The sequence below is a fragment of the Xiphophorus hellerii genome, chromosome 22, assembly GCF_003331165.1.
Source record: "Xiphophorus hellerii strain 12219 chromosome 22, Xiphophorus_hellerii-4.1, whole genome shotgun sequence".
In the NCBI taxonomy this organism is placed as follows: Eukaryota; Metazoa; Chordata; class Actinopteri; order Cyprinodontiformes; family Poeciliidae; genus Xiphophorus; species Xiphophorus hellerii.
The window spans coordinates 2,816,031-2,830,027 of record NC_045693.1 but is presented as its reverse complement, the minus strand read 5'-3'; the positions used below and the strand labels follow the sequence as shown (position 1 = coordinate 2,830,027).

The 13,997-nt window shown below is 39.0% G+C and overlaps 1 protein-coding gene across 4 annotated transcripts in view; it reads right to left on the bottom strand.

Moving 5' to 3' along the window:
* Window positions 1–13,997, bottom strand: part of cdh23 (cadherin-related 23) — a 195,517-nt gene that overhangs the window by 105,254 nt on the left and 76,266 nt on the right. For all 4 annotated transcript variants that reach the window (XM_032552273.1, XM_032552272.1, XM_032552270.1 and 1 more), the window contains exon 9: window positions 10,130–10,208. In XM_032552273.1, coding sequence (XP_032408164.1) covers window positions 10,130–10,208 — 79 coding nt within the window. The remainder of the gene's footprint in view (window positions 1–10,129; window positions 10,209–13,997) is intronic.

Sequence of the window (13,997 nt, the reverse complement as noted above, 5' to 3'; positions counted from 1 at the left end):
GTTTCTAAGACAGGTTGCTATTTGGGAAATGATACCTGTGAATATAACTGAGCCTGACTTCTAAACTCCCTCTGAGATTTACTGCTGACTTCTAAAATCACCTTCTGGTACCAGTTCACCAGAAGCTTCTAGAAGGTTATTTCCAAAGCTTACAGACTAATGGTGGCTTCAGGATCATAGACACTACAGTCACATATGCACATGCCATGCAAATCCAGGCTGCAGGAACCACAGTTAAAGCATACAGTTAAAGAAACAAAAACTCAAAGGTGGCTGGAAATTAGTCTCTAGAGGTAGAATATGATTATTTTATTTGTCCTGCATCTTATTCTCGATGATGATCTGAAAATATCTAGTGAGAAGACTATTAGACAAAATGTCCTTGTTGATATGAAAATTGGTCAAACGTGGTCCACTCACCTCCCTCCCACCATGTGAGGGGTGAGTTTCTACCTCCACCGTTATTAACAACAAGAATCAGCATTTACAGAATCCTATTTATGAATCTCACAAAGGTTTGTGTTGGAGAAGACGGCACCACAGATGACACAGAGGTGACTCCAAATCTTCTGATTGCTAACAATACATTTACTGAATACAGTGTAATAGCTTGGTATTTCTGTAAAAAATAAAGGACATCTTAAAGTGCAAAAAGTAGCTTAGGAGCAGTTTAAAAATGGCTTTGAAGTATCACCACAATGATTTTGCTATTTGCCACCATAATGAAGACTCCACAAAGCAAGCCATAACTATGCTCGTAGCGGCATATTTTGTGCAATTTCAATTTTCAGCTTTCAGCCATTTTCAGCTATTTCATCTTGTGAAATGGCATAAAAAGCTGCTGTTTTTAGAGTAAAATTTCAGAGCTGGGAGTTTTTGAGAATACATCATGTGAAGTAAACAAAAAAAATTCCTCAATATTCCATTATAACATTGACAGATTTTTTTGATGAAACTGGTCTGGAATAAAAACTAAAACATGTTCAGAGAATGAATGTTGACAGTCACAGGAGAAGGAATGCTCTCACTTTAAGTCTGATTTAATGTAAATGCTGCTTTTTCTACTCCTTTGCTTGCTTTAAATGGCCACGCATCATTTCCACAGGTTGGTTATGAATAAAATATCTTCTACTTGATCATCAAGGAACCTTTTTCTTCCCTGGTCTCAAACATACATAATGAACTCTCCAGGAAGAAGGAAGACAATAAAGCACAGGATCAATAACGAGTACTCTCCTCTTTGTAATACACTCAATGTGATAATCATTTAGTGTCTGAGTCAAGTTGCCTATTAGCACTACAAGCGCGTCATCGCAAGACAAACACAGCTAACATGATAAAAGCCTGTCACTCTGTGTTTTCCACCACTGGGAACAGCCTGACACGATGTTTTTAACTGGATTGCAGAGGCTGGCATGAAGTCGATGCTAAATATTTGTTGGAGGTGGAGGTAACATACATCATGGATCAGACCCACGCAGCGAGAGCAGCGTGCCTCTAAATTGCTTTGTCAGCTTCAGTGGCCTGACTAGAATGCCAATCTTCACAAACAGCCGCTCCTCAGCCGCACCACCAGGCACCAGCAAACAGTGACCAGTGTGTAAAAACACACACCTGTAAATACACACATGTAAGGTCGATTAGCAGCGTAGCAGTTTGTCGATGCTAATCTCTGCACGCATAGTGAAGTTGCACTGATTCATTGCTTTAAGTTCACAGGCTTGACCTTTCACCTTAGCTCTGCAGTGTGGAGCGTGACTTAAAGGGCAGCCATTATCATGTTTCACATATAAAAAACGTAAAACTATGAAAATAACTCATAATTGGCCTTTCCATTGATTGTTTTAAAGAGGGAAAGTAATTTACAAATAGAGTTTTGTTCTTTCTAAAACAGGAAGGGACAAACGAAGACGATGTGTTCATAACAGAACCATCTTGGAGCGCATCATTCCAAATCAGAGTTGGATGGCTGTAGACAAACAACGAAAAGTCTTATTGTCTAAAATGGACTGGAATATGGTGAACATGTCTGTCTGACTGCTGACGCAAAACAAGAATGAAACACATTTATGTAAGAAACATGGCTGAGCTTTGCTGAACAGAGGAAGAGAGGACGGATATCTGATACATCTCTTTTTGCAAAAACTTTGATTAGGAAACATATTCTTAGAGGACAGAACAACTGAAACCTAAGGGGTGTGAACCAATAGTGAACAGTTAGACCAAGATGAGACTGTGGCTGTTTGTGAGCATAATGTTAATAAGGTAAGAAAAAATTACATTTTAAAAATACATTGCTACAGAAGCCATTTTTAAATCCTCCAAATGGTGCCAGTTTGTTGGGTCTCTAATCTAACAAATGTTCTCTTGACTATCCTTTTAATTAAAAACAAAAGTAACACATATAAATCTTCACTCCATGAACTTACATTTGATCTGCAAGCTTTGCTAACGCTGCTTCTGTCTTTGGCTGTGTTCTTGACGGCCTTGTGCTCACTTTTTGTCTTTCATACTTTTTTTTTTTACACATTTCCTGATTTTGGTCATAAAGTTGAATGCAGTTATCAAGAGCTACATGCCTGAACCTGACTGAATAGGAAAAGTTGTAAAAAATAATGATATATTCGCCTTTTAAGAGATGCAGTAAACTTCCACAGAGTGACTCAGTGGTCTCAGTGGGATAGGAATTATAACCCTATGCTAATTGCTGATACAAAGTGTTCTCCAGTGATCTGCCAGGACAGTGTGATTAGACCCCCAGGGGCAGAAAATTGCTGCACGTACACACATTCAAGAAACCTGTCACTTGATATTCAAAGTTAGTTTCTGTATTTTTGTTTTCTCATGCATGTGTTAATGTGTCGCTATTTGAGGCTTGAATTTCAAGACTCTGTCTGTGTACATACATGTGTGTGTGTGTGTGTGTGTTGTGCTAACTGTCTGAGTTTGAATCTGTGATACGGGACTCCAGGGGCTTAGCCATGCTCTCGCATTACGAACAGTACTGAACTGGAAAATGAGAAAACATGCCATGATTTTGTCTAAAGCAGCCCGTACACTTGAATGCACACCCACATACACACACACACCCCGACACACACACAAAGCCTAAACATCTATTAGTTCCCCAAAATATTATGAATCAAAATAGCTTCAATATCCAGTTTTTCATGACCAGATACAAGTAATTCCAATAATCTCCTCCTATTAAAGAAGTCATCTCCAAAACAGCAGTGATTGTAGAAAACTGGCACAAACATCCAGATTCTCATGACACATCCAGTGAAGTGACAATCCATTTCATTATTAAAATGCTCTCCTTGACTCTAACAGAACAGGATTGAGTGTGATGACATGGAAGACAAAAAATCAAGAGGTTAAAATGGGAATAGAAAAGCAGAATTTGCCTTTTTGAATCGGCCAAAAGAACAGAGGAAATTAAAATCTGATCAAATGAGTTCAATGGGTTGTATGACAAGTTGGTGAAAATGATTTCCTTCAAATACTGATCATCTGTGGACAGCACTGAGTGTCATAGCGATGCCTAAGCTGGTGACAACTGTTTTCTCCAGTTTGTGACAACACTTCGGGGGCGCTGGAACATTCGAGTAATGTGACATGGCATGCAGCCACTGCTCACAGTCTCGGGGCTAAGATTTAGCATTTTTTGATAAATGTACAAAAATTAGTGTCACTTTTAAGGATGACGCCTCCAGGCAAGTCATGTTAATGATGAGATTTATTATTGTCTTAAAACTACATTATTGAAGTTGTAAGTTTGCTACACTGTGTGTCTGAAACATCTCTCAGCGTGTGACAGCTATCAGTGCAGATGTATGTTTTTCTTTACGTTATGTGCAGCGATGATAGCCGTGGGGCGGCTTCTACGCTGCCAACAAGCAGCACTTCATGCAAACTCAAACCGCTCCATCAAAAGTTTCTCTTCAGAGATGAAGTCAAAGCTAAACACTGGCAGATTTAGAACGAGTCAGTCTGTACCTGTGGATCACACTAGTTGACTTATTGCTCTGTTTGCTACGAGTCTGTTATCCCTTAATATTAGCAACGTAATGCTAACTGTCTGCAAACAAGTTAAGATGTTTTTATTCTGTAGAGGAGAAGCAGCTGCTGCATGGTAACCGTGGTGACAGTAGCAGGACTGATTGGATGGGCCCAAAGCTCCACAACAGAGAGATGAACAGCTTTGAGTTAGACTTTTTAAAGTTGTAAAGAAATACATATATATTAAAAAGTAGTCTGGCATATTGGTTCTTTTTAATGTCAGAAGAGATGCAATCTGAACAATTTTCAGGTTAGGCAGAGTGTGCAGCTTTATTATCTACTTAGAGACTTCTGAGAGCTTTCTGCATCACTCCGCAATCTTTAAGTCACTTCTTACAAAACAATTACAGCAACTGATTCCTGACCATTCAGCTGGAAGTCCCGATTTATCTGAAATGTCTGAAAAATCTATTTTGTTTGAGAGCCTGAGTGAAAAGTTTTGTCTCCAACCATAGACAGAGTTGGTCTTTTACATTCAAAGTTTTCTGCAGTTTCAAGAACAGACCACAAAAATACAGAATTACAGATAACTGGTCGGCACAACAGAAGATGAAGCTGGACACCCGAAACTGTCCTTCATTCGATCAAGATGAATATTTTAACAGGTGAGCAAAACCATCTGTTACCACCAGATAAATAAAAGTGAAGGTGAATCACAATAAATTAGAAAATCATTGAAAAATGTATTGATCTCACTATTTCATTTGAAAAGGTAAAACTCATGGAGACTTTAGACATCTCAGTCAGTCCAAGCTCTTCTTATCCAACATTAGATTCTTCTGACATTGTCTCTGGTTTAGGAATGGCTTAACCAAGAAGTGTGACAGTTGTTGCCTATTTCCTGCATACATCTATGTAGTGCCACACTTTTTCCTTTAACTCAACTTTTCATTAAAATGTCTGCGACCTGAAACACAGCTTCTTCAGGAATCACCTTTTGGTGTAAAGTCACCAAAAGGTTGTATATAATACATAACATGGCTATAAAGTCATATTTGTGCTTAAAAATAACTTTTTTAAGCATATTTGTTTTTGTACTATTTCATTTTTGCAAGGATCTGAATTTGAGGCTTTTATTAGCTTTCAAGCCATTGAAAATGAACAGACATTGACACTTGAAATACATCACTCAGTGAAACACAACTATCCAATTTGGGTTTTACTTTGCACATTTAATTAATGAAATAAATGATCAGATTTTCCGTTGTTAAGGTTCATCTGGGAGGAACAACGTTTTGCAGAACTAATTTCAGAGCGCAACTAAAATATTCAAAATAACTTAATGCTGCCTTTTGTCTATGATTTGAAAATGGGTCAAGTTCAAACAACTCTTGCATCAGTCAATGAAACCTGAGCTCTGAACTTGTTATTGTTCTGCATTGTTACTCTGCAAACATAAGGAAAACTTTGGGCCACGCTGCGATCAGTGTTCCTGAGACTAATCTCTCTTCTCTCAGAGATTACACTGCAGCGCAGAGCAGAGAGCCTCAGAGCGTCTAATTGAAAAAGCAGAGGAAATCCCACTGACACCACAGTAACAATAAGGGCTCCCAATAGAATTACAGGTATTAGAGCTGGCCACATTACAGCATGGCTGCCGATACGAGTTAGGAAGGAAGAGCGTGGAATCGGAGCATCAGGGTGTAGCGGTGCTGAAGGATAAAGATACATGTGGAAAGACAGACAAGAGAAATAATCGCCTTTGCTACTTATCAGTGTGTCCAGGCGGGAAATGGCGTCTGACCTCTTTGCAGTGTGATGCTTAAAGACAGAGTGTATGGTCCCCTGTGGAACCTGCTACACCGAACACAGCTGGCCTGTATCACACCTGTGGCATCAGGGGACAAAACATCCACATTATGCAAGCATGAGCTTCTGGTGTGTGGCCTATTTAAAACCTTAACCCAGTGCAGAATGATGTTGTCATCGAGTCAAATTGTTTACAATTTGCATTAAAAAACAGATTTTTTGGAACTTTTGCAACATGAAGACAATGAAAGAGAAATGAAGAGAATAAATATAGATGCATAGATCCTGAGACAGAGGGGATTAGTCATGGCTGCATGTTGCAAAGAAAAACAGCCTCCTGCACAGACAGGCGATCGGCTAAGAGACGAACCTTCATTCCACGAGATGCAAGGCTGACTTGTGTTCTGCCCATTCTTACACTATTATTACAGCAAAGCAGACAGGCAACACTTTCCATGAGGTTAACTCCGATCCCAGCGGACAGCTTTTCTTTGGACACGATTTGTTGGCCTATAACTTCTGACATAAAAAATCACAAACTGTGAGATGGAAAGTAGTTTTTAGTGAGCTGACGTTTATATCCAGCCTTACACGCATTTTAAGTTTCAAAAGAATCATATTTGTTCTCTTCCTCAGTCTCTTCTGAGTTTTCTGATTTTTTACAAATGAAAATCTAAAAAATGTCCTTCACTTGTTCTCTGTCCCCTTTTACTCTGTTACAACTAAACGAAGTTCAGTGGAATCAACGTTCTTTGGGAAGCAGTAACTGGATTACACTAGTGTGTTATTTATTCTCATTATAAATCCAACAGTTCCTTAAAAGTCTCTGATGTTTGTTAGAGAACATTAGCAAACGATCTGGATCTTGAAACCCAAGGACACATGGTGGTGGTAGCATCGTTCTCTGTGTGGTCCAGTCAAAGTCCACACCTGAATCCAATCAGAATGTAGCTTTTTCATTCCTTTTAGTGCACAACCTTCTGTTGGTATTCCATGTAAAATGCAAATGCTGAGGTTTGTGGTTATAAAAAGATTTTGTGAAGTACGTTGAATATGTCCAGGCTTGTATTATGAGGACGGATCGGTGAGTGAAGCCGTTTGGTCTGAGGACAGTCAGTCCCACTTCCTGCTGTTAGTGGAGCTCAGTACTTCTCTCTGTGCTGCTGGTGTGTTTTTCCTCTGGGCGGGTGTGAGTGGATGATGGCCGTCGCTTCAAGCCAAAACCCATCGTTGGTATATTGGGAATGTTCATTATTACTTTTAGCTATTTAGCTCATGAGTGATATGGATTTATTAGAAAAAAAATGAATATGTGCATTTATGACATATGTTTGTTGCTTTTCTGTCGATGTTTTCTTTCAGATTTCAGATTTTTTTCAGATTTTTCTTTCAGCGTTCCCCATTTGTTCAGTAACGATATATAATGAGTTTATACTTTAGTGTTTAGTCAACATGACACTAGACGGTCAATTTGAATTACGCAAATGTAAAGTTAGAAGTTCTACTTTAATGAGAAACAGTAATTAGATATCCTCAGCAGTAGGTGGAGTTGTCACAGTCGGGAATAAAAGACAAAGTGAGCAGATATTTGGTTCCCAGGAGCATCAGTTACTTCTCAGAAGAGAGACCTGAACACCTGGTGAATCGTTCATCTGTCCTCCATCTTGTTCTTAATGTGCCAATTATGAGCCTGAGTCTTAAACAGATGATCTGTTTCATTTCTAACAGACTGCTGATTGGTAAAGTGATACAAAGTAAAACATTCTAGCATTTAAAATGTTGAACATTTTTGAAAACAGTAATATTTTTATAGCAGTAGAAAACATGCAACCTCTTCCCAGCAAATAATAACGAGCGTTTTGTATCTGGTAAACATTTTTGTGCACATTTCCTTTTTTTCAGAAGTTGTGCAAGTAATGAACCATTTTGAAAGGTCAACATCATAACCATGAGTACGATGGTTTGATGTAATATGAGACCACTAGGTCAGAAGTGTAAAACGGGTTTAATGAAACCCTGAGGACCGAGCTTCACTCGTCCCCATCACAGCAACAATAACGACTGCAACGCTGCCGGCAGAGCGCCACTGTGATTCTATCGCCTGTACACATCCAGTCCCTGATCCTCCCTCTGATTAGAGCAGGGAGAGGAAATCCTCATCTTGAGTCCCACAATCATTAGTGTTGATCACAGCTGCAATTAAACTCTCGTTTATCTTAATTACTGAGCTAATGAGACGAGTCCCGCAGGAGCGCGCCGCGCTCTCCGAGGACTCTCGGGGCGAGGAGCAGGAATGCTGGAGAGGCGTCATGCAGAGTCAGGCTCAAGTCTGCAAACAAGCACGGCCGGATCCGACTGCAGCAGAACTCAGGAGTCAGGGTACATGGAGACATAAGGATGTGTGTGTGAGCGCAAGCAAATGCAGGAAAACACCGGCACACCGCTGCTTCTGGAAACCTTCACTTCCTACCTTTAACTCTGCCGCCGCATCACCCTTCATCTTGCATTATCTATCAAACTTATAATGATTTTATCAATCCATCGTTGCGGTGCTATAACTCTTGATTTTGCAACGACTGGGAATACATCGCGCCACCTAATTAATGTCTTTTTAATGCTCTTCTCCTCTAGAGCTTAACTCAGTCATTCGGCTTTGCAACAAACACAACACACACAACAATACAACATGTGGCAGCAGACGGTAAGTAAGACCGAGTGGCTGAGAGCAGCAAATGAGAGCAGAGGGTTCATGGTGGTGGACTCTGCTGCACAGCACTGAAGGACCAGTGACCACAGCGCAAACACAAACACATGTACAGTCATAATGTTTAAACTCAAAATTAATCTGACAAAAAGTTGGAGCAAAAGGTGCATCTCATGGAAGTAGAGGTAGAATAAAAAACTGAGGATGATGCATCAAAAAGGTTTGTAGAAGAAAACATTTTCTCTGTAAACAACTAAAGTTTGCAAAGTTTCATCTGAATGAACCACAAGATTTCTGGGATAAAGTTCTGTGGAAAGATGAACCAAAGTGTAGATGTTTCTTCATATTACTCAGCGTGAAGCTGGGAGGAAACCAAACCCAACACACAAGTGCAGCACCCTAAACCAGCAGTCAGGCATGGTCAACCACAACTGACAGATGAATATATTTTATGTATTTATTTATTTGATAGTGCTCCTCTCCCCTTTCTAATGCCACCCTGGGAAACTGCCCATATCTCCCATATCAAAAACCACCACTGCAGGCAGTATGTTAAAAACTTAAATTATGTTTTAAACATGAATGGATTTGTTTAAAGACGGACCAAGCGTGGGAATTTTAATAATAAAAACAGGACTTGGACATACTCTGACAAAAAAACAATAATTTTTCACTTCAAAATGATTTTCCTAAACTATTTTATCATTTTGCTGCCATTAGTAGTCATCACTTTTTGATGACAACAAGAAGTTATTTGTACATGATGACAAATAAACCATCATAAACTCTTTAAATCCATATGTTATTTTTTAATATGTATGTGAAATCTGTGGGTGTTGGCTGTGATGCAGCTTATAAATTTAGCTGCATAATAAAAACGTTAAAGGGATCCAATAGAATGATTCATTTAGGAGCAATGTTTATGTTGCAGGCCTGCTGCATAATGAGCCACACTCCCTGCAGAATGCAGCCGCTGCACAATAATCTGATTTCAGTTCATTTCATAGTAAAACCACAAACCTCACATAAACAACAGCATCGTTTCAGCAGCAGCAGCAGCAGCAGCAGCAGCACTTCACATCGTTTTACAGCAGTGATAACTCCGTCTTTCCAGAGGTGAAATCTGGATGAAAACCAAGTTTTAAAACTTTATTTCTCCACTAAAATTTAATGGAATTCTTTTCTTTCCATGAATATTTGCGATATCATCCTAACAAACAGGTAGAGAGCATAACTTGGAGGCATAAACATCATTCTTGGCAGAAGAAGGAGAACCAAGCAGGATCACAGCTTCATCCTTATCGTCACCATGCAAACTGTTTTTATCTTCTTTAGTAATACCAACACAGGGCAGGGATATTAAATACACACTTTTTCTTTTGCTTAGTTTGTCACTTTGACAAATCATAATCCTATTTTGATGGAATAAGCCAACTTGAGAAAGAAAATAAAAACTAAATGTGGGCTGATTTCTGCTCTGTTAAATAAGAAAACATACTTAAAAACTGTTGTGTTGAAGTTAAATCTCCCTAAAGCGTTCTGATGAGTTGATCAGACTGATGAAGAGGAAATTCCTCAAAGTTACTGACATCAGATCAGTTCTGTGGTTCTGACCTGAGACGATGGTGTAGCCGATTCCTCTCGGTTGGCCCAGATCCTGGTCAATGGCTGTTATCTTCCTCACTTCATACCCCTGCAGAGACAGAGAGCACAGAGTACAGGTTACATCCAGGCATTAGTTTGCATTAGTTTCTAATTTATTCTAACATTAAAAACTAACAATGTATCTGTAAGTTTGCTACTACAGTAGAGGACAAGGCTGCTATTTGTTTCTTGTTTCTTTCCATTTATGCTTTATTTGCAATGACTGCTGCTGTTGGGTTTTGTTCTCTCTGAATATTCTGATCCATAGAAAGTAGCAAATATGATACTAATGTATTTAGCTTTGGAACTTACCTGCAGCAATTGTTGGAGTTATTTTGGCCATTGACTTTGTGATTTTATCTGGCTCAGCGCTTCAGTATTCACATGGTGACGAAACTATTACTGCAGTTTTCTTTCCCAAATAAAGGAAACCTGGTTCAGAGTTTCATGTTTAGCAGTCTCTCTTTCTACTGCTGCAGTTCACTTTGTGTTTTCTTGTTTTTTCTGTCAGATATAAAGCACATCTGTCACTGCTTCCATGTACAGTAACTTTTCACAAAGATATACAAACTTGTTTTAAGTTAATAAATCCTTAATATTGATAAAAAGTACAAACTCCACTGGCAGATTACTTAATTTATGACATGGGAAATAGTCTCGTTATAATGGATAAGTTGGTTTCCCCTTTTTTAAAAACAGAACTAAGATATTTGAACTAGAAATGAGAATTTAAATAGTTGGTTAGATTTAATGTTTTTTCAGTGAAGCATGGCGTGGTGCTGGATACACTGTGGATGTTAACTTCTGCAGAAGAGCGAAGACGGTTCTCCAACCAGGGAATTATTGCATATTAAAGTTTATGTTGGAAATATTCAAATAGACAGTCGTAAGCAATCTTGGCTGCAGGTTGTGTTCCCTAAATCTCACAATTACCAAAGGTTCACTTTAAAGTGACGTAAACACAAAAGCTTTCTTTTGCCTTTGTTGCGCTCTTGAGATGTTTTGGAACACATAAACTGACAATGAAAGCTAAAAATATTTCCATGGATGTTACAAAGACAAAATATAAAAAATACTGGGAATCTTATACAGGTAGTCAAACATTTTTTTCTTTTCTTTATGTTTAATATCAGATGTATTTGGTGTTTATTTTTCTTGCATTTCTCTGAAGCTCTCCTGCTGTGCGGATGAGTCCGCTCCCTCAACAAATCACAGTATGACAGCTCAAAAAAAGAAGGGAAAAAAACAGAATAAGAAAGAGAAAGAAAGCCGTTTGAAAAGCCTTTGATCTGCAACATTTTTTCAGTCTCTGTGCCTCAATCAGACACGGTGGTGATGCTTAAAACCCCCCATGCTGCAGCGACACAGTACTTCCTGCTTCCTTGCATCCTTCCTCCCTCCCGCCCTCCGTCATCGCCTCTCTCGCTCACACCTCAGGGCTGCCTCCCATTGATCCTGCAAATTGTGTCTAAGACATGTTTATGCTCCATTTCTGCCAAAGCATCTCCTGTCATTGACCAATTACACCAGAATCAATTACAAGCCTTTTAAAAAGGAGACCCATTCCCCAGCTGAGAGGGAAACACACCCACACACACACCCCCACACACACACATGCGCTTACAAACATCGAGGAAAGATGTAGAGAAAAGTAAGAGGAAGTGATGCTGAAGTAATGTGAGCAATATTCTTGAGCTGTCCACACAAGTGGAATCTGTTCAATCAGCCATCACATACAATCCCTCCCCCCTTGGGGTGCACACTCTCTCTCACACACACACCCACACACACACGCCCACATTGTGAGAAATGCTAAAACACACACACACACACACACGCCAACCATCCTTCCATTTCTTGCTATACAGTGCGTTTCTCCCCCACCTCCTTTTCTCCTTCTCTTTCCTTCTCATTGGTTTGACAGCCAAATTGTGTGTTTGTCCTAGAAGGAGCTTAATGTCAGTTAGAGCATAGATTCACAGCCATAACTGTTAAAAACACAGACCTGTGATTTCATCTAAAAAACAACAACAACAAATAAATAATTAAATAACATTTTCCAGGTTTGTCAAACGTTTTCCCTGGATGACAGGTTGATTGGCCCTCAGAGAAAAGAAAAGACAACGTCTGAGAAGCAAACTCACGGAGAAGAAGACAACGATAGAAAGGCTTTTTTCTGAATTCAAACTTTGTGAGATGACCTGTGCGACACAGGTTTGAGTTTGATGGCCTCATGTGTAAATGTCATGAGCTTTTACAGCAGCTGACACGGCTTCTGTCAGCGTACAACATCAGCAGCTTATCAATGGCAAACAGTGCAGAGTGGAAATGACACGTGTCTGTTAGATTACATGAGGTCACTGGAGGCGTGTACTGCTGGCCTACATCACCACGTCTTAATAAAAGTACAGTCAGCCATATATCAGACCGCCAGGAGAGGATGTGTAAAAAAAACCTGGAAATGAATGCATGTACTGGAGAGGCAAAATTTAACATAAAAAAATACAACTTTTAATAAAAATAGTGTGAAAAAATCCTAAACAAATGCGACCAAAGAATTTCTTAATCATTTCTTAAAAAATATTTTATGTTGATCAAAATATCTGAGTGTCTTTTATTACTTTGTCACTACAGCACAAATATTGTTTTCTGCTAAACTGCCAACAATATTTGTGCAATGACATCTGGAACTATAAATTTAGAGGACATTTATTCATGAAGTCATGCAACTGACAATAGAAAAATATGAAAAGTCAAAATTATAGCAATACATTTTGGGATTTACAATTTTCATCTATTAAAGTTTATTGTTAACATTTCAGGATCAGAAACTATCTGAACATTTCATTTAAAGAATGACAGAATGTTGCCTATACCCAAATCTAAACTATAATGAAAACGTTAAAATTGAAGAATCAAAATAAATTTTATTTCCATCTTTAAATTTTAGAATATCTAAAACAATCTGTTTGGATTTATGAGGAATAATGTTTTCTTGTAAAGAATGAGTCTAACACATGTTTGTAAATATGAAGGAACATAAATTCTTGAAGAGTTCAGCAAACAAAGGAACATAAAATCCACTTCATGTCTGAAATGTGGTGAAGGAACTGTGATGCTCCAGATTGTTTCACTTTTAAAGTTTGACATCATGATTTTTAAAATCCACTAGAGATACAATTTTTCAAAATTTTCCAGTGTAAAAATTATGCTTTTGTAATTGATGTTTTTTTTTAATTATTGTTGTTATCCTAACAATAGTTGTTTCAGTCTCTAATCCTCCAGTAGGTTTACTTCCCTTCGTTTGTCGTCAGTCTAACGTTTTGTTTCTGTATCATCCCGCCTCAGTTCTTCCTGTTTGACCTTCCTGGTGACAGTTGATGAATCAGGGAGTCAGGGAGACACGGGGCGTCGGCGCCGTCACGCCCTGTTAATATGCATGCAAATGTAGCACTTGACATTTCTACTACGTTGCGTAGAGGCTGCGGACCAGGATAAGCCAGTGGCCGTGTGAGCCTCGCTGGCCTGGGTGAGGAACTGAGGCTGGGATGGAAGGAAATGGAGTGATTGAGGAGCAGAAACAGAAAGAAGGAAAATAGACAGCATCATCCTCATGAGGATAATTCCCTCCAAGCAAGTGGAAACATCAATAGCTCGACTATTAGCCACCTGGTGCTAAGTCAAGGAGCTAAGAACAGAGACTGAGTGTAACGGTGCTCAGGGAAACAGACAGTATATTAGATGGCCATTACAAACCCAATTGCAATAATGACTAAGGTAAGGTCACAGGGAGACCCCACTGCTTAGCAATTCATGCCTTTCACAGACTTCTGACCTT